Below are 22,711 nucleotides of genomic sequence, written 5' to 3' on the forward strand. Positions count from 1 at the left end.
TGTCATTGTTCTGACCAGTTGTTCTAGAATTTGGTGATGGTATGGAAAGGGATATTCTTACTTTCTACTTTTGTATATGATTTATTTCTCTTCCAGTTTTATTGTGTAATCTCAATGGGCTACATTCTCATATGAAAAATAAGAAAATGGAAAACCAACAGTTCTGCTACGAATCAGTTTCATTATGGGTGGGTGGGTGGGGAGCAGGGACAATAATCATATCAAAGGACACTGTCTTCCCTAAAACAAAAGTTATCAGTAATACTATTTTTTTTAAATGGGTGTACTTCAAGTTTCAAAATCCTTTTGTCTCTTGAGAATGAGCTTACATGCTCTCTCAGAAACACTTTCACAGCCTTCCCTTTGAGATCGGGAACAAGGCAAGGGTGTCCACTATGGCCACTGCTCTTCAACATAACATTGGAAGTTCTTAGCAGGGGCAGTAAGACAGGAAAAAGAAATACAGGGAATCCAAATAGGGAAAGAAGAAATAAAACGGTCCTTATTTGCAGAAGATATGTTACTTTACATGGAAAACCCCAAAAACTCCACAGAGAATCTAATCAAATACCAGTTTATCAAGGTAACAGGATATAAAATCAACACACAAAAGTCAGAGGGCTTCCTATACACAAACAACTAATCAGAAGAAGCAGAAATTAAAAAAAAAAAATCCTCTTTTCAATTAAAACAAAAAGAGTCAAATACCTGGGAATCAACCTAACAAAAGAGGTGAAAGAGGTGTATTTTCTTATACAAAGAAAATTACAAAACACTATTAAAAGATATACAAGAAGGCACAATAAAATGGAAAGACATCCCCTGCTCATGGATTGGGAGAACTGACATCATCAAAATGGCCATCCTACCAAAAGTGGTATACAGATTTAATGCCATTCCAATAAAAGTCTCAATGACATTCTTCAAAGAAATAGAAAAATACTGATGAGATTCATATGGAATTATAAAAGACCTCAAATAGCCAAAGCTCTCATGACTAAGAAGAAAGAGAATGGAAGTATTACAATCCCAAACTTCAAGCTATAATAATCAAAACAAAGTCATAATAATCAAAACTGCATGGTACTGGAACAAGGGCAGACATACTGACCAGTGGATTCTGATAGAAAACCCAGATATAAACATACAGGTTTATGGGCAGCTAAAATCTTTGACAAAGGAGCAAAGAAGATACAATGGAACAAAAAAAGTATATTCAGCAGGTGGTGTGGGAAAATTGCAAAGCAACATACAAAAAAATGAAACTAGATCACTACCTCACACCATGCACAAAAATCAATTTGAAATGGATTAAAGACCTAGACTTAGAATGGAAGCCATAAAATACATGGAAGCAAAGATGTCAGCGACATCTTTAAAGATAGAGCACCCAATGCAATGATAGTGAAGGCAAGGATAAACAGATGGGACTACATCAAGTTAAAGAACTTCTGGACAGCAAAAAAGACATTACAAAAAACAAACGGATATCCCACTGACTGGGGAAAAAAATTCTCACACAAAACTAGTGATAAAGGATTGATCACAAAGATATACATAGAGCTGATGAAACTCAACAAAAATAAACAAACCCATCAAAAAATGGGCAAAAAAGCTAAAAAGACACATCTCCAAAGAGGAAATGCAGATGGCCAACAAGCATATGAAAAAATGTTCAACATCACTTGTAATAATGGAGATGCAAATTAAAACCACAATGAGACACCACCTCACCCCAGTGAGAATGGCACATCTTCAAACAACTAGCAACAACAAATGTTGGCGAGGATGTGGAGAAAAAGGAACTCTCCTGCACTGCTGGTGGGAATGCAAATGAGTACAACCACTATGGGAAAATGTTTGGAGGTTCCTCAAACTGCAAAACATGGAGCTTCCCTATGACCCAGCAATCCCACTCCTAGGTATCTACCCAAAAGACACAAAAATACTGATTCAAAAAAATACCTGCATCCCCATGTTTATTGCTGCTTTATTTACAATTGGAAAGACATGGAAACAGCCCAAATGCCCAAAAGTAGATGACTAGATTAAAAAGATGTGCTATATATACACATAAAATATTACTCAGCAACCCAAAAAAATAAGCACATGCCTTTTGCAGCAACATGGATGGAGCTGGAGAAGATCATGCTTACTGAAATAAGCCAGAAAGAAAAGGAAAAATACCGAATAGTTTCTCTCATAGCAGTATAACGGACCAGGCAAGAAAATAATAATAATGAACAGCTATATACCAAAGACATTTTATGGGGGTGGAGTGGGGAATGGAATCAAAAACAGTGGGGGGAAGGAAATGAACTGGACTATGGCGATGGCACATGGGTGATTTGGTAATGGGAAGTGCATGGGGATTACAACTAAGATGAAAAAATGCACAAAATGATAAAATGATGTAAAAATAAACTTACATTATTATTTTTTAAAGATTTATTTTATTTATGCATACAGAACTGGAATACAGGCCAGAGATGCAGGGGCAGTGAGAGTGCACAGCTGAGGGGAGCAGTGGACAGGTCAGGAGAAATCTACTGCGCCATGTGGGTCACCTCCGGGGCAGACTCGAACTCATGCTTTTAGCTTCTTAGTGCTGTGCTTTAACCTGCTCTGCCACCAGGGAGGGCCCATAAACTTATATTATTAAAAGAAAGAAAGAAATGCTTTCACATGTACCTTCTCTTAAACATCCGCAGCTGCATGATGGATAACCCTAATCAAATATTTTTTATTGCAGTCTGCTTTTATTTGGTAGGAAAGGGTGTTATCCGAGCAATTCAATTAAAGCTTCTTATATTTAATTTTTGCCAACTGTAATATAATACCTGTTTTATTTTATACATATCGGTCGTTTAAATATATTTCAACATCAAATTTCTGTTTTATATAAAAATTAAATTTTTACCTGGTGCAGTGTAGCAACTTCTTAATATTTGTTATTGGTTAAATTATACACAGAGCATGAAAATTCATTTAAGCTTGACCTCCAACATTTCCCTGGTTTATCTTCTAGAGTAGTTCCTCATCCTTTTATGACACAATATTTATAATGTGAATAATCTGCATGCCTGATGATGACCTTGTAAAATAAACCAATGCAAATCTCACTGCATTTGTTCTTGCTATTCCTGTATTTCCCTCTACCACTCCCTTTTACTTTTTGTACACCTACCAATCTGAACTCGCGTATTTCCTCTATGAGGTCATTCTGGATCCTATCAACATCATTTAAAGAACTCATTACCTCAGTTGTAACTTGCATGCCTTTTCCCTATATAAAAACATAAGATGGCATTTTTGATAGTTTACTGCATTTGTGTGCCTCTCTTTCTACAGAAAAGGGGTTCTTAAGATTATGGTCTCCAATTTAGGTTTGTTTTTGTGGCTACATATTCCAGTAATGAAATATCTTAATATCTTGCATTTCATTGATTAAAAAGTAGGCAATTAAATACATACATAGCTATTTAAATATAAATAAGTAATAATGTAATTCTCTGGCTCTATTTCTCTGAATATAATAGCTTCACTATTATATAATAGCTACACTATTTTATCCATCAGGGCCAGAAGAAAATGAATTGGTAACTCATATAACTTAATTAACAAATGCTTAATAATAGGATTATTAACAAAAGTGTGGATGATATGAAGTTAGAAATTGCTCAGAGAGGATAAAATACCCAAGGATTATCAACTATCAGTTCATCTAGAGACAAAGGGAAAGGATATTATCAGAACCTGAGGGAGACTTAGAGGTAAAGGAATGAGTTCTTGGACAGGGATGTAGTCTTTTGTTAAAGGAACATAGCCACTGCTGATCCAGGAAGACACAAATCAACAACTACCTCTCCTCTTTCCACCCTCTGATACACTGCTGCTGCTTCCCATTGGGTAGAATTCAACCAGGAAAAAGACAGCTAAGAAATCTATTAATATATTTATCAGATATCTGCCTACAGGTCCATAAGTGGAATCTGGAAGGGCCAAGCATGGTTGTCGAAAGGGCAAACAGAGTACTGCCCAGTCACCTCCACATTTTGAGAACAGTAAGTTTTCTTGTTAGTGATTTACCATCTACAACAGTAAAGGAACAGATGGGCATCTTGACTCTATCTCTTTAGTTAGAGGCGGCCAGCAGGCTGCTGAACAAGCTCATGAGAAAGGATGAGTATATGGCAGGGAAATCAACACTGAATATTACAGAAAGTTTTTAAATCTAAAAGCCTACTATTTATGCATGAGAAGTAATAATTTCATAAATGGATTCTGAATAGCCTAAAAGGAGGCAGTATTGCATAGTGAACAATTTGCTCTCTTATTTCTGGTAAGATTTGCAATTTCAGTAATTCAATGATTCACAAAGCTATAGAGTGAAAATGTACTCTCAGGAACCATGAAGTACATCAAATGGGTAAAAATCTTGCAGTTACTTTCAAGACTGAGAACTGTCTGAGTCTATATGCCCTACACATAAATCGTCCCTATGTTTCAATATGGACTGATTTATGGAACATGTCAAAAATTAATTAACTTTCTGTCAAGAAAGATATACAGGATTTAATATCCACAGTTTTATATACATATATACATATACATGTAATATATAGTATATATAGTATAATACACTATGCTTATATTTTACTTATACTATATTATAGTATACTATACTATAATTATACTATATAAAATATATGTATAATATATATACCATATATTATATATATTATATTGTTGAGGGTTCACTGGAATAATAAACCTTGGAAAATTTTACTTAGAGATTTTAAACCCCCTCTACACATATGATTTAAATAGGAGAAAACTGAATCTCAGAAAGTTTAATGACTTATTCCACAGTATGTGGCCATGCCATGAGTACATAAATTTCTCTATTTTATTTAGTTCTCATTTCTCCTCATTACTTAAAGTCCTCTTGTGGATTCAGCCAGTCTTCAGACTGTAATAAAGTCTGCGGTCTAATATTCAACTTTTACTATCAGTTTTCTAGAGATCAATCTTAAAAGAGGCTGGATTAGCCAAAAAGTAGTACTCAAAGGTTAAGAGAAGAATCATGCATAAAGAGATTGACTGTGTTGAGAAAAAAATATAATGATCTGCTTAACAACTATTATTTTGATGATGAAAGGGTATGTTAGCAACACATGAGTTGAGAAAAAAGCCAGAAAGTCACTTGAGCATTATTATCTGGAATGTTAAGACTGAATTTTAATTACATTTAAAAGTTAAAAGGCAAATTAGAGGGGGAAGGTGGCACCAGAGGATCCCTGTTTTTCTCCTAGAAGGAAAATCTAAAATGGTCCAGACAGCACTCAGCCCCAAGGGTCCTATGACTTGGAGCAAAACTCAAGTGCCTCCTGCACATGGAACTACAACTCTCACAGAGTAGAAGGAACACAGAGGAAGAGCAGCACCTAGAGACTATGGCCAGGCCAGAGAGTCATGGCTTAAGGCAGCTCTCCACATTTGCTGCTGGAGCTGGGGAGGGGGACCTGACTGATGTGGAGGCACAACCTTGACTGTAGGGAAATACATGCAGACGTGCTGGCAAGTGAGTATAGTCGGGGTCTCCGGGGCAGAAGCCAGAGTGCATGGAAAGGTGCTGGACCGTGCACAAAAAGGTGCTTGGGTCTCAAGATGAAGAGGTGGTGATAGCTCAACACTCAGAATATAGAGAAGCAGATCATGGAGGACTCTTGTGATGTCACATGAGCCACTACACACAGCATTTTCACCAGTGACTGGCCTTCTCAGCCAAACAGAAGCTGAAGGTGTTTGCGAACACTAGACCTACCCTTCAAGAAGTGGTGAAAGAAGTTTCTTGTATTTAAATGGGAAGAATACTTATAAGCACACATACACACACACACACCCGCACACACACACGGAAACAGAACAGTTTTGTTCTTAGAAAACTAAGAACAAAAGAGCAGACTCTCAATTATCAATAATCATCCTAAATGTAAATAGATTACTTCTGTAAAACAATATACATAGACAGAGATGTTGGCTGAATAAGAAAATATATTCCAACTTTCTGCTGTCTCAAAGAAACTCACTTGAGCTCCAACAATAAATACAGGCTCAGAGGAAAGGGTTGGGAAAAACAATTCTACAAGCAAATGAGACCCAAAGGAAGGTAGGAACAGTCACACTTGTCATATAAAATATGTTTCTAGCTAAAAGAGGTAACAACAGACAGGGATGGTTATTATATAATGATTAGGGGATTAATATATCAAGAAGACTTAACACTCTTTAGTATAATTCATCAAATGAAAGAGCACAAAAACATGTAAGACAATTACTATCAAATTTGAAAATAGACATCAGAAATAACATCACAGTGACTGAATACGTTAGTACCTCTTGTAATAACAATGTACATATCAACCAGACAGAGAGAGAGAGAGAGAGAGAGAGAAAGGACTCAAACAAAGAAATAGGTCATATGGGTGTAAACAGACATTCTCAGAGCTTGTACTTCAACAAGGTTTAATATGCATTCTTCTCAAATGCACATGGAACATTTTCCAGGATTGATTACATATTAGGTAAAGAATCAATACATTCATAAAGATTTAAATTACATCAGGTGCCTTCTCTAATCATAGTGGTGTCATACTAGAAGCCAACCACAAAAAGAAAGTCAGGAAAAACCTCTAACATATGGAGACTGAACAACACAATACTGAATGACTATTGGGTTAATGAGGCAAACAAAGAAGAAATTAAAAGAAAAAAAAATTTTGAGGTCCTCCCTGGTGGTGCAAAGGTTTAGGACACAGCACTGCAAGCTTCCAGCAGCCACTTCAGTGTGAGTCCGATCCCTGGCCCCAGAGGTGATCCACATAGCACAGCAGACCTCTCCTGTCTTGCCCGTTGCTCCCCTCAGCAGTGTACTTTGTTGATCTTCCTAAACTGCTCCCCATTCTGTCCCTGGTGAAACCTCTCACTGTCCCTGCATCTCTGGCCTGTACCCCAGTTCTGTATGCATAAATATTAAAAAAAAAACAATTTTTTTGAGACAAATGAAAATGAGGTTCTATTACTAGAATCTATGGGAAACAGCAAAAGGAACTCAACAAATATGATTACTTACCTCAAGGAACTAGAAAAAGATGAACAAAACCAAACCAAAAGCTGATAGAAACAAATTGCATAAATAAGTGCAACATAAATCAAAGACAGTCAAAAAGACTAATAGAAGTGAAATCTGGTTGTCTGAAAATAGACAAACTTCTGTCAAGGCTTACAAAGAATGAAGACTACATGATTTAGCCTTTCTTGTAGTATTTAGTAATACTTTTAAAGTATTAAATGATACTGGAATTTTCTGTGGCATAACAAGTGATGAAGGGAAACCATTTTTTTCCTTTTTTTTTAGTATTTATTCTTCTTATTCCTTTAGAGGAAGAAGTAATGTCCACAAATGAAAATAAGATGAATTAAATTATGTCTTTTTTCTAAATAGCTGAAAATGTTCCCTTACCCTGACAACACACTATAGAGACTTAGAGATCAGTTTTTTTTTCTAGATCCTCTTTTGTTTAAAAGGATTATCCACCCATGAATATAAAATTGTGATTGCAATAAAATATGATATATTTAATTGTTTTCTGTTTTTTTAATATACTTTTATTTTCAGAATTTTTCTGGCATTTTGTGCATGCTCCCCCCTTCTTTCATTAGTTTTATAGTAGCAAAGTATATGTATATAGACCAGTGGCATGTTATATTGCTTTTTGAATGTTATAGAGAGATTATTTTACTTTTTCTACGTCTGTTAGTATTTTTATAATAGATTTCATTTACAGAATTTTTTTTTTTACTATTTCAAATGGAATATTTTAATCATTTGTTTCTTTTATCCTATAATGTTAACTGGTACATGCTAGTCAATATGCTTAAAGGGGGAAAAATGAAAACTGGAAAATAGGTGGGAATGTTAAGGTTTTTACTCCTAGATGTTTTAGAAAATGCAAGATAATTGAAAACATAAACAATAAATTACTCAGTAGAGTGGGTAGACACAAAGTTAATGTGCCTATATCAATACTTGATGTAGAAATAATTCCCATTTTGCCATTTTTTCTTTTTTTACATAATTCATCTATTTATGCATATTTTACACCATTGTTGATTTTTATACAATGTTTCCTTTCTCCTCTCAGGTGTAGACCCCCACAGATTTCCCACCACTAATTCACTGGTGCACCATGCCATAGTCCCTTGTGTTCTTTCCAGACCTGTTATAATCCCTCTTCCTCCTCCTTTCCTACAGAATGTCTCTGATTTACAGTCACCTGTTAATTTTTTTACTGTTATTATTTTTCCCATTATCCCTTATTTGGTTTGCCTATATTCCTTCTATAATTGAAACCATCTGGTATTTTTATTTTTCATTCTGACTTATTTCACTGAGCATAATACCTTCTAGTTCCAGCCATGTTGCTGCAAATGGCATACATTTATCTTTTTCATTACTGAATAGTATTCCACTATGTATAAATACTACATCTTCTTGATCCAGGCATCTATTTTTGGACTTTTGGGTTGTTTCCATATCTTACCTATTGTAAGTAGTGCTGCAATAAACACAGGAATGCAGGTATCCTTTTGAATTAATGTTTTTGTGTCTTTTGGGTAGATTCCTAGCAGTGGAATTGCTGGGTCATTTGATAGGTCCATTTTTAGTAGTTTGAGGGACATTCACAAGCTTTTTATAGTGGCTGAAGCCCATTTTGTTTTCTAACAGGATTCAATGATGCTTCAGCAGCCATTTCACAAACAACTCAGGTTCCTTGATTTTGAACCTTAGAAACTCAGACTACTCTTAGAGTTTGTGAATGTCTATGAAAGCTGCAGAGATATAAGTTTCTTCCTTCAAGTCTAATTTCACCACATTGGGCAAAAATTCAAATTGTGCTTTGGAACTGTAATTGTACTTATTATCGTAAAATGTGTTTTTCGTTCTTACTGACTTTAGTCTATTTGAAAGAAGAAAGCAGGATAGATCTGTCATCTTTAACTTAGAAGTTTTAGCAATAATTCTGCCAAAATTATTTTTATTTGCCTATGTACTGCTTCCTAAGATTCTTAGGTTTATTTTGGTAAATTTAGTTATTATAGTAGGATGTTTTATGCTTCTACCTTGGTGGTGGGTGTGTTGTGGTTATATAATCCAAAGAGATGTAAACTCTTACCTCTGACTCATACATATCATATATAAACATATGTAAATTGATATCATGTCAATAGTATATGTGTAAAAAGTATTATTTTTATCCTAAGATATGATAAAATTGTTTTTAAATTTGATATGAGGTCAAATACTTTGTTTTTGATGCTCTTTGTTATATTATTCATTTACTCTTCATTTTATAATTGAAACTGATAGTGTCATGCTTGAGCAAGTTATAAATCAAAATCTCTTATTTCTTTCACTTGCTCACTATGTCCTTAATGTCTAATTTTTTAAAATCAATGTATGTTTATTCATGTATATTCTCCTATTAATTCTGAAATAATGGAAATATAAGTAGTCAATTTGTATAGATGAGATTTAATTTATAACCAGATTCATAATATTCATGCAACTATAATTGCATTAAAATAGATATTTCTAGTAAAATATATGTACCAGACAAGTATGCTATACATATTAAATTCTATTCTTATTTCAAACAACTAGATGACAATATTAGTCTCTATGCAGTGGTAGCTACTATCTTAATTATACTTTTAAGTGAGTAGCAAGATGAAATTAAATATCTATAGCCCATTAATCTACTAATAACAGAAGACAACTCAATTTGCCTTGGAGGTTCATTCAATTACTTTGTAGGAGTCGAGTAACTAATGTAACTATAATATTTCAGGAAAAAGATCAAGAATTCTCCAGAATAAAGATTTCCAGAGAAGAATGCAATGGAATCAAAAATGCTTGGGGCACAGTATGCAAGGGGAATACACATACGCATACACACATACACAGAGCTCAGAGGTTGTAGAAATCTAGAGAATAAAAACAGTTGAACAAGGACAATCAGCCACTTGAAAACCAGAAAAGAAGCTAGACTGAAGATTCCAGATAGAGAGAGAGCAAATGTACTCTTGGGGGAAAATACAGTTGGTAAGCCAAAAGAGAAGCAAAAGCAAATATCCTGAAATTAGCATCCAGAAAAAAGCAATGCTAAGAAAAGTCATTGTCTTAGAGAAATGAATCACTTGTTTGTTTCTGTACTTATTTAAACTATATCCTTCTCTGAAAAGGCTTTAAACCAGCTTTTAAAAATCAATGGATAACAAAATCACTAGGTAGGAAGGAGTAAAGGAAAATAATAAGAGTAAAAAAATAATAAGCCAGTGGCATGTGTTAGTAAACAACACACATGCTACACAGTCCTATTTACCTTCTCAAACAGCCAAAGTTAAGAGAAAAATAGGATCTCTTATGAGACTTCCAGGGCTATAAGATTATTCAGAGGATAGTCTTCAACATACGGGTTGAAACTTTGGTGAAATTTATTTTATATATTTTTAATTAAGCAAACAGACTGTGTGATGGAGTAGATGACACTTTCAGTGTCATTTTTACAATAAACATGATATACAATCCTGAGGTGTTACTGTAATTTCTCAGTTCAGTTCAAATCATAACTACATAAATATTTCAGAAAAGGCAATTATGCAAATTACCCAGATAAGCCACTCCCAGATGGTCTGGCTTAGCCAGGAATAAAATTTAGAATACCCAGAGAACATCATATCCTTTAGATAATCTTCAATGAATAGTCCTCACTGAATATATTCACAATAAATAAATCATACAGGAGAAAGTTATTCATAATACATGCATTATTTGCTCAGACATAATTTGACAAACAATTTCTATCTAGAAAATGAAGCCAATTAATTACATGTTTTTTAAATGACGCTATTTACAATTAAGCCCTCCACTTACCTTACTTCTTGTTGGTCCCCCTTTTTTTCTCTGGAGAGTTATACTACTTTACAAAATGTGAAAGGAATTATTCTTAGGAGTTACTCCTACAGTGCAGATTTTGTTTCTAGGGTAAATTGTGCCTGATTCTCACCAACATATTCAACAGAACTCAGTATTTCCAAAACTGTCATCTCTAAATTATAGGTGGAAACAGTACTACTGGCCTAAAGAAGCAGTATCATTTCATAGAGAATTGCTCATGCCATAGCTTTGGAAAGTAAAATTTAAATTACCTCAAGTCGATCAGCGCCCGAACATAACAGGAGCAATGTCAGAAAACTTACATCATCATCGATGCCCTAAGGTGAAAACATTGTACTTCGGGATGCATATACACATTCTAGGACTAGCACAACAAGTCTTAAGTACCTTCTCAACTATGGTCATAACAGACACATTTAGTTAATAGTAATAAAATGTTACCTTAGATCAACAGTTTTTCCAGTCTTGTTGATGCACGTAACATCTCTAGTCTGATATCCAATCTGGATGTCCCAAAATTTGTTCTCTTGTCGGTTCTGTCTGTTTCTATTCCTCTTTTTCTTAATAAGTTCACGGGCCTCTGGATCTTTCACTCCTTTCCCTCGGTCCTTCTCCCGTTCCTTATTTTTTCCTCTTCTCCTTGCTTGTCGCGCTTGCCTGGAGTGGGGCATGGAACACGTGCTCCACGGACCCACATGCAAGCTGTACATGCTCTCTTCAGCTTCACATGGGCTGGACTGACACACCTGAAACTCTGTCAAATTTGGGCAGCCAGAGCCGCCAAACTGGGGGGGTGCCACGACATGCCGGGTCCGGTGCTGGAGGCCGCTGCCACACGTCTTGGAGCATTCTGACCAGACAGAAAACTCAGACACAATGCAATCTTGTTGGCAGGGGATGAGGCAGGCTTGTTCCAGGAGAGGCTTGGGTTCGAAGTATTCACAAATGATATCCTCTGCAGGAATGTCATTTTCTTTCTGGATACAGGTGATCTCTCTCACCTGAATGCCTTCTTCTCCCTTAGTACACTCAACGGGTTTCTCTATGCTTCTGGACATCACTGGCTGACACTGATTCCATGGTCCTAGCCGCCAGTCATATAATTCTTTATGCCAGTCACAAACTTTGAAACAATTCTGCTGGTTGTTGGGTCTCTCCGCCTGCTTACAGTTTGTATGTAATGTTGTCCACCCTTCTACATGAGCACACCACACAGCCCGGGTCTGAATGCCTCCTGGACCACATTCATCTCCCATGCATCGGCCCCATGGACCTAAAAAGAAGACAAGAGTTAATTTAACAGTGGTACTAGAAGAAAATGAAAAGACTTCACCTTCCAGAAAGGCATTTCAAGATCTAGTACATTAACTTCCCTAAAGTGTTATAAAGTAGGTCTCTGTACATCACTGCTGGAAAATAATGATCTGGACTCAATGTTTTTGCAAAAGGGGAACTGTGTCACAGAGTCTATATAAGGTAACTGCTAGGACAATTTTACTCTGGGTCCTTTTGGGATTATTAAAAGTTTCCTGGTATTCACTTCCTTAATTTTATGTAGAGAACCCTTGTTCATAAAGGTCATCAGAATTAGTCACAGTGAAAACCCATTATTCCTGCCTCATAATCATCAAAGTCATTTCAGTAACTGGCAAAGAGATGACTCCGTTGGAAGAACTTTGTATACTGCAGCTTTTCTCCCCTGAGTAATTAATTATGTTGTAGAATGTGCTCCTTTTCACCTCATTTTCCATTGTTATAAAACAGGACTTCAAGAGTCTAATAACTATAAATTTGTATCCTTACAAAAGTTGTTTTCTTTCTGGTCACCAAAGCTGGGAAGTGAAAAATCTTCATTTAAGTACATCCTGCCTTTATATTTAATTCTCAAATGAATTGTTCTCATACCTTTCCCCCAGTGAAGTTAAATATAAAGACCTGCAATTTTCTGAACATAAAAGGGGTATTTTGGCTTTTATCAGTTTATTCATTTTCTAAATAAACTACTAGGGATGACAGAGATATCATGAATATGTATATGTATGTGTGTGTATATATATGAATATATATTGAGATTTATTTATTTATGCATACAGAACTGGGGTACAGGACAGTGGTGCAGGGATGGTGAGAGGATTCATCAGAGACAGAGTGGGGAGCAGAACAGGCCAACAGATAAAGTACACTGCTGAGGGGAGAAGTGGGCAGGTCAGGAGAGGTCTGCCATGCCATGTGGGTAACCTCCCTGGGCAGGACGAACTCATGCTGAAATGGCTTTAGCTTTGTAGTGCTGTGCTTTAACCTGCTGTGCCACCAGGGAGGGCCCTGCATATATATATATATATATATATATATTTTTTTTTTTTTTAAATAATATAATAGTTTATTTTTATATCATTTTGTGCATTTTTCCATCTCACTTGTAATCCCTGTGGGCTTCCTGCATTTATATATATGTTTTTAAGGTAAATAATATGATTTTTTCAATGTTTCTATAAATATCAATTTACAAAATTTAGAATTACAGTATTCTGGAATTTTAAGGAAAATTATATAATTACATGGTATAGTTCACAAAATCAGTTGATTTAGCATAAGGTTATCTTCATTCTATAGGATGTGTGGGAAGCTGAGGGACAGGAGATAGGGTTTTTGGGACTCCAGGCTCCCTTAGTATGACCCTAATATCTCTGTACCTACTGGTGTTTCTTTAAGAGTTCCATTATTATTATTGTTGTTGTATGTATTGAGATTCTGCATAGGATAAGCCCTACAAGGGGCTTATGTTGCAGAGATATGAAACACTAGACTAGATTAACTGATTCAATTTATGGATGAGAGTAACAGGATATAAAAAAAGAAGTGATTAGCTAACTTCACATTCTAATGAATAATAAAACAATCCTGGATTTTAGATTCCAGATATGACTTTAAATAATCTAATTTATCCTAGACTGTAGAACTTGAGGTTTAGATATTTCTATACAAAACAATCTACAAAGAATAAAATGTAAAGACTATCCTTATATTTAAAATGAACATTTAATTTTGTCTAACTATAAGATGTTGACAATTATGAGAAATTTATTGCAAAAGGAATAAGAGCACAGAGTAGAAGAGACTTACTGCAAATATTGTATTCATCATTATTAAATGAAAGTAAGTACTGGATGTGCAGCATACACATTTCATACTTCATAATCTTTAATATATTTTATTGTAATTTTCAGGTAGACTTTAGGGGTCAGTCTCCTTAAAAAGATCAGATAGATTTTCCCCAATAGGTCCCACTAAGTTTCTTGTCAAGTTGGTATAGAAGGTAGAGGTCAATTAGGTTCTATGAGCCAGCAGATAGTCAAGAATAATATATTACTAAAGAAGGATCATTACATCAAAAGTTTCTGTCCTTTATCTAGTAGAAGAAGCACTCACTGTTCTTCATTTTATGTCATAGAAAAAAGTATTTGGTGGAGGGGTTTCATCCATTTTCAGGGTTTATCAGTAAAACATCTTAGACTCTTGTATTTACTTTTGGAGTAAGGACAAGGTTACTCCTTCTCTTCTGTCATGTGAAGTCTCCCCTTCTTTGTCCTTGATGCCCCAGATGTCAAAAAGCAGGATGAGTATCCCTGGTTCTCTCTATTATTCTTTAGAATTTACAACCATGTAAATGTTCCATATGTATGTCATTAAATTGATTGGTTTTCCTTTGCTAATCCATCTGTTGCTGTTTCCATCACCTGTCCAATACCAGAAGAACCCAGAGGGGTAAAGGATGATTTCTTTTGTGTGCCAGAATTGTATTAGTATATTAGTAAAGATACACTTTAAATAATTAATGAAGGTAAATTTTATTACAGAAATCTGAACATACAAATATGAACTCACATCAAGTTTGGATATCATTGTTTAGTAAGGAAAGCACATACGCCAAAAGTAGTTTTTTTTTTTTTTCCTGGAAAGGATACCCAAAAATGTGAAGCAGAACCAGACAACACTAGCTATTAAATTTGAAAATTATCCTAAACAACATAAGGGATAGATAATAGTTAAACTCTCCTAAGTCAAATCAGCAAAACTTCAGGCTTATGTCTAAATATATTCTAAAATAAAAGTGATCACTTTGAAAATGATTCATAGTTAATGAGTCCCAAATAGACAGCATTCCATTTTTCCACTCTCAGAACACACTGCATATCTTTCATACACAATGGTCATTACCGTGTCAGTTTATTGAATATTTGTCTGAAAAATATCTGCTTGTCATATTAGACTGACTCTAAGAACCCTTGTGGAAAAATTTTTGTTGTCTTCTCCAACACTTGATTTGGCCATGTCTACATTTTCATGGCTAGCTTTTGAATGAATTTTTTTTCAATCACTTTGTTAAAAAAATTACACTTACTCAGTAGCTCTTTATATCCAAGAAAATACACAATGGATGTCAATGGCAGCAGAAAGAGTTAGCTCAAGGAAACGACTTCTTTATATACACTGATAAGTAAGCACTTCTAAAGTTTGCTAGGTAACTTCAGGAAAAGCATGTGTTCAAATACAAAACCTTTCAATTTCCACTTCAACAATTTTATCACAGATTTCTCTAGCCAGTTATTCACAGATAACACCACTGGGTTTATTTTATTCAAAGTAACCAGAAGAGTTAGAAAAGAATTTTATGAGAAAATTCCAAGGAGATCTATAAAAATATCCATTGAGGCTAAAGGAAAATGAAATGCATGAAGACGCCAATGAATATAGAGGTGGCAATATAATCACAATTGAACCAATGAAAAGTCACTCACTTTCCAGGCTTTAACTGCTGTCTTATCTTTCATTGCACCTTGGGTATTTCATGTGTGTCCAATTAACAGACCTTTTGAAAGATCAGATCCTCACCACTGTACACTAGATGAAGGGCTGTCTACTTCTGGCCTCCAAGCGGTCTTAAAATAATCACATACTGAACAGAAAGGGGACTGTAAACTGACTCTTGACAGCTAAGAATTGTTAGCCCAATTAGCTACCATGTTACAACAAGTACAGATGTTCTGCCAATGTGAAAGCACAATATGTACACTCCATCAAGGAAAACAAAGTCCTCTCCAAAGTACAATAGAAGAAAGTGATATTTAACTATTTCTCTGCATAAATGTTAAACTGTAGCCTGGTTTCACATTACTCACAGTGAAAAGTGGCAGTGTTGCAAGGGTGATGTGGGGTGTGTGTGTGTGTGTGTGTGTGTGTGTGTGTGTGTAGGGGTATATATGTTTCAATATGAACAAAAAGCATTTCCATTGTTTCAAAATGTTTCATTTATTGTTCTTGTTAATAATTATGAATAATTATGTAAAGGAAACCTGGAATCTAATTGTAAAAACAAAGGACTGGTAGCTTTATAAGTAAGATCTTAAATAAAATCCCTTTTGAATGGAAATGTATTCTTGCAGCATACTGATTTGTAGAATTGTATTCATTAAGTATCATGCAAAGCAGCTCTAGGATGTAGGGCAAAAAATACAGTTATTTCACTTAGTTTGACAGGTTTTATATACACCAAGAAATATTACTTGTCTTATTCCACTAAAAAATAATTAAAGCAGTTGTTTATAAACTCATATTTATGTAGTCTATAGACTCACAATAAAAGTATTTTCACTTGGAATTACTGTAACATTATGCAAAAATGCTATAAAACCTTTAAGTGAATGCTACTTGGCTTAGCTTTCTATACATTAGTGTTTTCAGTGTAATTCTTAACTCACTTTCCAAAACTGTCGATAAAATAATGGATTTATTTTTATACCTGCCAAGGAGGATTTCATAATATGTCTATTCTCTTCATGTCATTCAAAACTCTTTATTTCAGTCTATAAAAGACAGTCTTTTAAATTTGAAATTAGTATTTTGTCTACCATATTCAACATTGGCTTCTTCTAAGACTGTTTTTTATATGTCAAGGACATGAAAACAATAAAAGATTGAGTCTATAAAAGGCCACATTATTGACAGGTGGCCAGCAACTGTTCCAAAGAGCCTTATAAAAGATAAACGCTATAAAAAGAGCATGAGAAAATTATGCAAACTACTTTGTGTCCTTGTTTGCCATAAAACTTTCAAATGAGCCAGTTTCTTATTTGACTAAATATGTTTATATCCCTTATAAGAGATAGTGTATTTTCCCCTTCTGGATTGGGTTAAGGAACAGATTGTCCTAGTTCACTAATATCAAGGAATGCATGGGACAGCTTAGCTATATACTAATTTCTGTCTCTTGAATGCTGCAATTTTACAATATTGTAATTGTAAAATTCACAAGTCATAGAAATTAAAAAAACTACTTGCTTTACTCTAGCAAATTGGTCTAGAAAAATTTAGAAATCACTGAAAATTAATCAGAAACAAAATAAGAAACCTTAAAAATCAGTGATAACTATTCTTTATATTTTGCTGTCATTCATCTAGGCAATTAAGATTAAATAAACTTGGGATTGTATTCCACAATCTTTTATAATCTGTTTCATTATTTCACAATATGCTATGAAAATTAATCTCTTTGTATGTTGGTTGTACTGATTTACCATGATTTATCAAACTGCTATTGTATTTGCGAGATTCTAATTTTGGTCTTTTTAAAAATCATTTTGAAGGCCCTCCCTGGTGGCACAGCAGGTTAAAGCACAGCACTTCTGCATGAGTTCAATCCCTGCTTGCCCCAGAGGTGACCACATGGCACAACAGACCTCTCCTGACCTGCCCACTGCTCCCCTCAGCAGTGTACTTCATGAATCTGGATGTTCTGCTCCCCACTCACTCTGGTGAATCCTCTCACAGCCCCTGCACCTCTTGCCTATTTCCCATTCTTATATGTATAAATAAATCATTTTACAAAAATAAATAAAAATTAAAATCATTTTGAATTTTATAAAGAATGTAGTGATGAGCAACCATTGTTTTGTGTTCATCTGATAAGTGAAAAATCTTGCTAATTTTCACATTTTAGATATATTTAGTATTATCCAAAAAGGTACCAGTCTGTCCTCCCCTCAGCAATTTAAGAGCACAATTTTTCCACAATAGGTACAGACTTCTATTTTTCACAGATTTCAGATTCTACTATGGGAATTTTCCTCAAAGAAGCCATATTTGAGTATTTTGACTATAAAGTCTCTATTCCTTTAAATTTAATCTGTATACTGTAACTTCCAGAAAAACTTGAAAGTTTCTGAATTAGTGATATTATCCTTACTCTTCTTTTCAGTACTGAGAGATAATTTTGTTTCTTTGATACTCATTTCATCATTTCAAAGGATTTTTGCTGTGGGTATTTAAATGTCTATTTTGAAATAATCCCATAGATTGGTAATCTTATGTCAATCAATATCATACTAATTGATTTGATTATATGTACACATACATATAATTTGAGACCCTTCTGTAGAAATCTGTGAACACAAAAACAATTGAATTTTGAATGCTTACTTATCTAAAATAGACTAAAAGATCATTTAAAAAAAAAGCAGAAGGAAAACTCAGAGCTTCTTTGACTTGAGGTTTAATTTAATTTAAAATATAACTCTCAAATGACATGGGTTTGGTGGATAAAGAGATAGTACTGTGAAGTCAAGCTGAGCTTTCATCTTCAATAAGTAATTAAACTTTAATAAGGAATTATATAAGAATAGCAAATTAAATGTATAAAATTAGAACTAGCTCTTCAAATCTGATGAGACATTGAATGAAGAATCAGTGACTAGGAGAGCTGATTTTACAGTTGCCAAATATAGTAACCTATTTTCAGGTTATATCATGTTTGATCTCTCTTAAGAGAATCCCTTAACCTCTCTGAGTTCTGATTCCTTCATTTGTAAAGAGTAATGTAATAAGAATCATGTCATTAATTTCTATCATCTCAATACTATATGCACCATAAACTGACATCAATATTATAAGGAATATTTGTGATTAAAAATTGCCCAGTTCTCACACAAAACAATCCATATTTTCATGTCATTTACTGTTTTAAAGTCTTATGCATCAGTGATAATTTCTTTAGGTTAGATCTCACTAAAATGACTGTCAAAGATTATGACAATTTTTGGGTTTTTAAATATATGGTGCACAATTGATTTTTCAGAAAACTGTGGAGAGATCAACATCCAGTCACTATACCCTAATCAGCATTGTTATAATTTTTATAAATCTGATAAATTCAAATTCAGGTTGTTCTAATAAGTTTTTATTAATATAACTTTGAACATGATTATACCCTCTTCTGTGATTTCTTCAATTAGATTTTACATTTTTCTAGCTGTGTTTTGCTATAGTTTAATTTAAATTTAATCTCAATGTATTTATTATCAAGATTTTCTATGAACTTTATAATGTATTTTCTCCTGAATGTATATGTTGACTTTTTTTATATTTTCTGTTTTTTGATATGTAACAATTTTTCACTAACAATTATCTGCTGCTTCTTTTTACTCAGACTTAAATGGATACTTTTAAGAATGGATATAAATAAATACATGATTATTTGTAAGATTGTAAAAAAACTTCATCCTCATTAGAGTTATATTTAACACATACACTAAATCCATCAAGGATTTATATTGAGCATGTGCAAGGCAGACTTCTGAATATTTTATCATCTACATAGTTAGGTAATTTTACCAAGAATATGGTACATATTCATACAAAGCTATGATTTAAAGATACTTATTTGTATCGACACATGGCAATGAGAAGTACGTACACACCATATTCTTAGATTATACTGCTATATTTCATTCTATTCCTACCTTTTATTATTTGTATAGTACACATTATTTATACTTTATACATATTTCACATGTGTGATCTTACATGACTTTTGTAATAAGTGCTAACTTTTTTTTAAACAATAATGATTTTATTGGGTTGGGAAACATTCTAACAACTAGATATTAAGAACAAATAAGATTAAGTTATACTATTAGGAAGATTAGATCTTTTCAGACATAAGTAAAACAATGTCATAAGCATCCACAATATTTCTATTTCATGCAGAATCTCAGAAGAAAGTTACATTAGCAATATTTGAGCAATTGAGATAATTAATTCATGTTGTCATAATGAAAAGCTTCGAATTATATGAATAATATCCATCCAAATATTGGGATGTCCAGATCAATTTAATTAAAGTATTTTTCAGGACATGTTTTACATAGAGTATTTTCCTTCCATGATTATGAAATTTGCTAGTACTCTGACTACAAGAAACAAACAAAAAGTCTTACTAAGAGTTTTACCTCACATCAAACACACATCAAAAATTAAAAGGGATATATAAGAAGTTGCACTGTCTGTTTACAAAACAATGTAACAATGCCCACTTCCTCTCACATGACAAATAATTACCAAACTAAAAACTAACTTGAGAGTTCTATGGGATATCAGTATACATATGATTGATTATTTACAAAACAAGGATATAAATTGTTGATCCTAACAAATATGTAAACTCAACAGGATTGAAGAGATGCCAAAATAATTAATAGTCTTTCAGTGCTTTAGATAATGGATTTAAGGTAGCAACGCCAAATCTCATAAATATATTTGCTGCCATTGTTTGAAATAATTTGTTTTTTTTTCATGATGCATTGCATGACACTAAGGCCCTATGATTTCTTCAAGGCCATTGAAATGTACAAAACTATCTAGCCATGTCAAACTATAGAGCTTGGTACAATATCCAAAAATGAATTATCACTGGAAAATACACACATGAATATACTGGAATATATATATATATATATATATATATATACACACACACATACACATATATATATACATATACACACATATTTTCCAATGTACCTTTGGAAAAATATGCATATACAGTTCAGCTATCTGAGTGGACAAAAATGGAGCCAAATCAATGGGGTCTTTAGAGATATGGGCTCCTATCATTTATAACCTTCACTTCATCCCAGGGTCCCCTCATAAAAACAGTAAGTCTTCACACAGCCAATTACATTTAAAAGCATGCTCTCTTTTCTGGTGTTACCCTAAAGGAAGAATTTGGGACAGAAGTTTGCATGTAAGTGGTTTATGTAAGAATTGGTTACATGGATCAAGACTAAAGCAAAAAGGGAGTGGCAAGGTATGCCAATGTGATAAGATACAATGTTTTCTGAATGCAAAGGTGCTCTGGTAGCCAGTCTCCAAGGTGGCAGAGCCTCCAAAATGGCATCTTGGCACTCATACCTTTCTACAACTTCCTCTGACAATGAACAGAGCAAGCCTGTGAAACCAGTATGATACTGCAGAAAAATGGTCCATAACTTAAAAAAATTCTAGGTCAAAAAAAGTTACTCTGACTTCTGACTTGTCTTCTATTATTTGATTTTCTTACAGAAGCCAACTGTGATGTGATGAGGCTATCCAAACAGCTTTTTGAAAAGACAATGGATCTCCTGAGAATAGCTGTGTGATCTCCTTGAAAGCAAACTTTTCAGAACCAGCCAAACCATTGGACAATCACTGGCTTAGCCAATGTCTGACCATAATCTCATGAGAGACTCTCAGTCTGATAACCTAGCTGGGCTTCCAGATTTTGTACTTACAGAAGTAGTAAAATAAAATAAAACATATATTGGCAACTACCTCTGCTAATGATGTGCCTACTAAATTTCTAGGTAATGTGTTATATTGCAATTTGCACCAACCACAGATTTTGGTAACTGAAAGTGGTATGCTCTCATAACCAAACACCTAAACTCTGAGTGTTATTTATTAGAACTATTAGTGCAAGGCAAGGGGAAAGAGCCGGAATGATGATGAGGAAGGTGAGAAAAGACGAAGGTACTTTTAAGAGACAGAATAAGCCTAGTGGTGGCTGCCTCGAAGGACTTTAAAAAATTAGAAGAATGTCACTGGAAACCCAAGCAAGGGGATTCTTGTTACAGCTAGTAGAAAGTGAAGCAAATCAGCCACCCACAATAATGTGAGAAGTAGAAAATATACCTAATGAACTGGGAGATCTGAGATTTCCAGTCAGGGTATTGGAATTGTCATGTCATCTTATTTATTAGACATTCTATAATACTTGGCACTTCTTAGTCACCAAATCCAACCAGCCTGCCATGAATATAGTGGGTCAGTAAGATGTTCAGAGGAATGTTAAAAAAATCTAAGAGAGATTCAGGTCAAAACCATAGTGAGATATTTTCTCACACCTCTGATAATGGTACACATAAATAGTTCATCCAATAGCAAGTAATGGAGAGGCTGGGTGAAAAGGGGATCTCGAATATACTGATTACTGTTCAGTTTGCTACTATTTAGTAACAAGCAAAATTTCCATAGTGTTCATCTCAAATATGATTGCTTTGTAACTGTGGGATACCTTCCATTGAAGACAAAAAGATGCAGCAGCCAATGTAGTGATTAACTTGACATGTCTATCACTGGAAAGTGGGGCTAAAGGGCAGGTGGCAGAGAGAAGACCAACGACAAAGTTTAAATTAAACATACATTGGTTTTCTTGAAAAAAAAAAAGAGAAAATGTTTTCAACAAAGGGAAAAAATTTAAACTTAACTAAAACCATGTTCTCACATGTAGGTTTTTTTTTTTTTCATCTCTCTCCAAACTATTATCTCTTCTCATCTTTCCCAGGGTAGATTTCATTTCCAAAACCCTAATCTACC

At 34.1% G+C, this 22,711-nt stretch overlaps 1 protein-coding gene across 2 annotated transcripts in view; it reads right to left on the reverse strand.

Moving 5' to 3' along the window:
- THSD7A (thrombospondin, type I, domain containing 7A) overlaps positions 1–22,711 on the reverse strand; it is a 382,662-nt gene that overhangs the window by 217,861 nt on the left and 142,090 nt on the right. For both annotated transcript variants that reach the window (XM_012720969.1, XM_012720970.1), the window contains exon 2: positions 11,465–12,296. In XM_012720969.1, coding sequence (XP_012576423.1) covers positions 11,465–12,296 — 832 coding nt within the window. The remainder of the gene's footprint in view (positions 1–11,464; positions 12,297–22,711) is intronic.

Source organism: Condylura cristata, unplaced genomic scaffold (genome assembly GCF_000260355.1).
Source record: "Condylura cristata isolate star-nosed mole 26May11 unplaced genomic scaffold, ConCri1.0 scaffold00005, whole genome shotgun sequence".
NCBI lineage: Eukaryota > Metazoa > Chordata > Mammalia > Eulipotyphla > Talpidae > Condylura > Condylura cristata.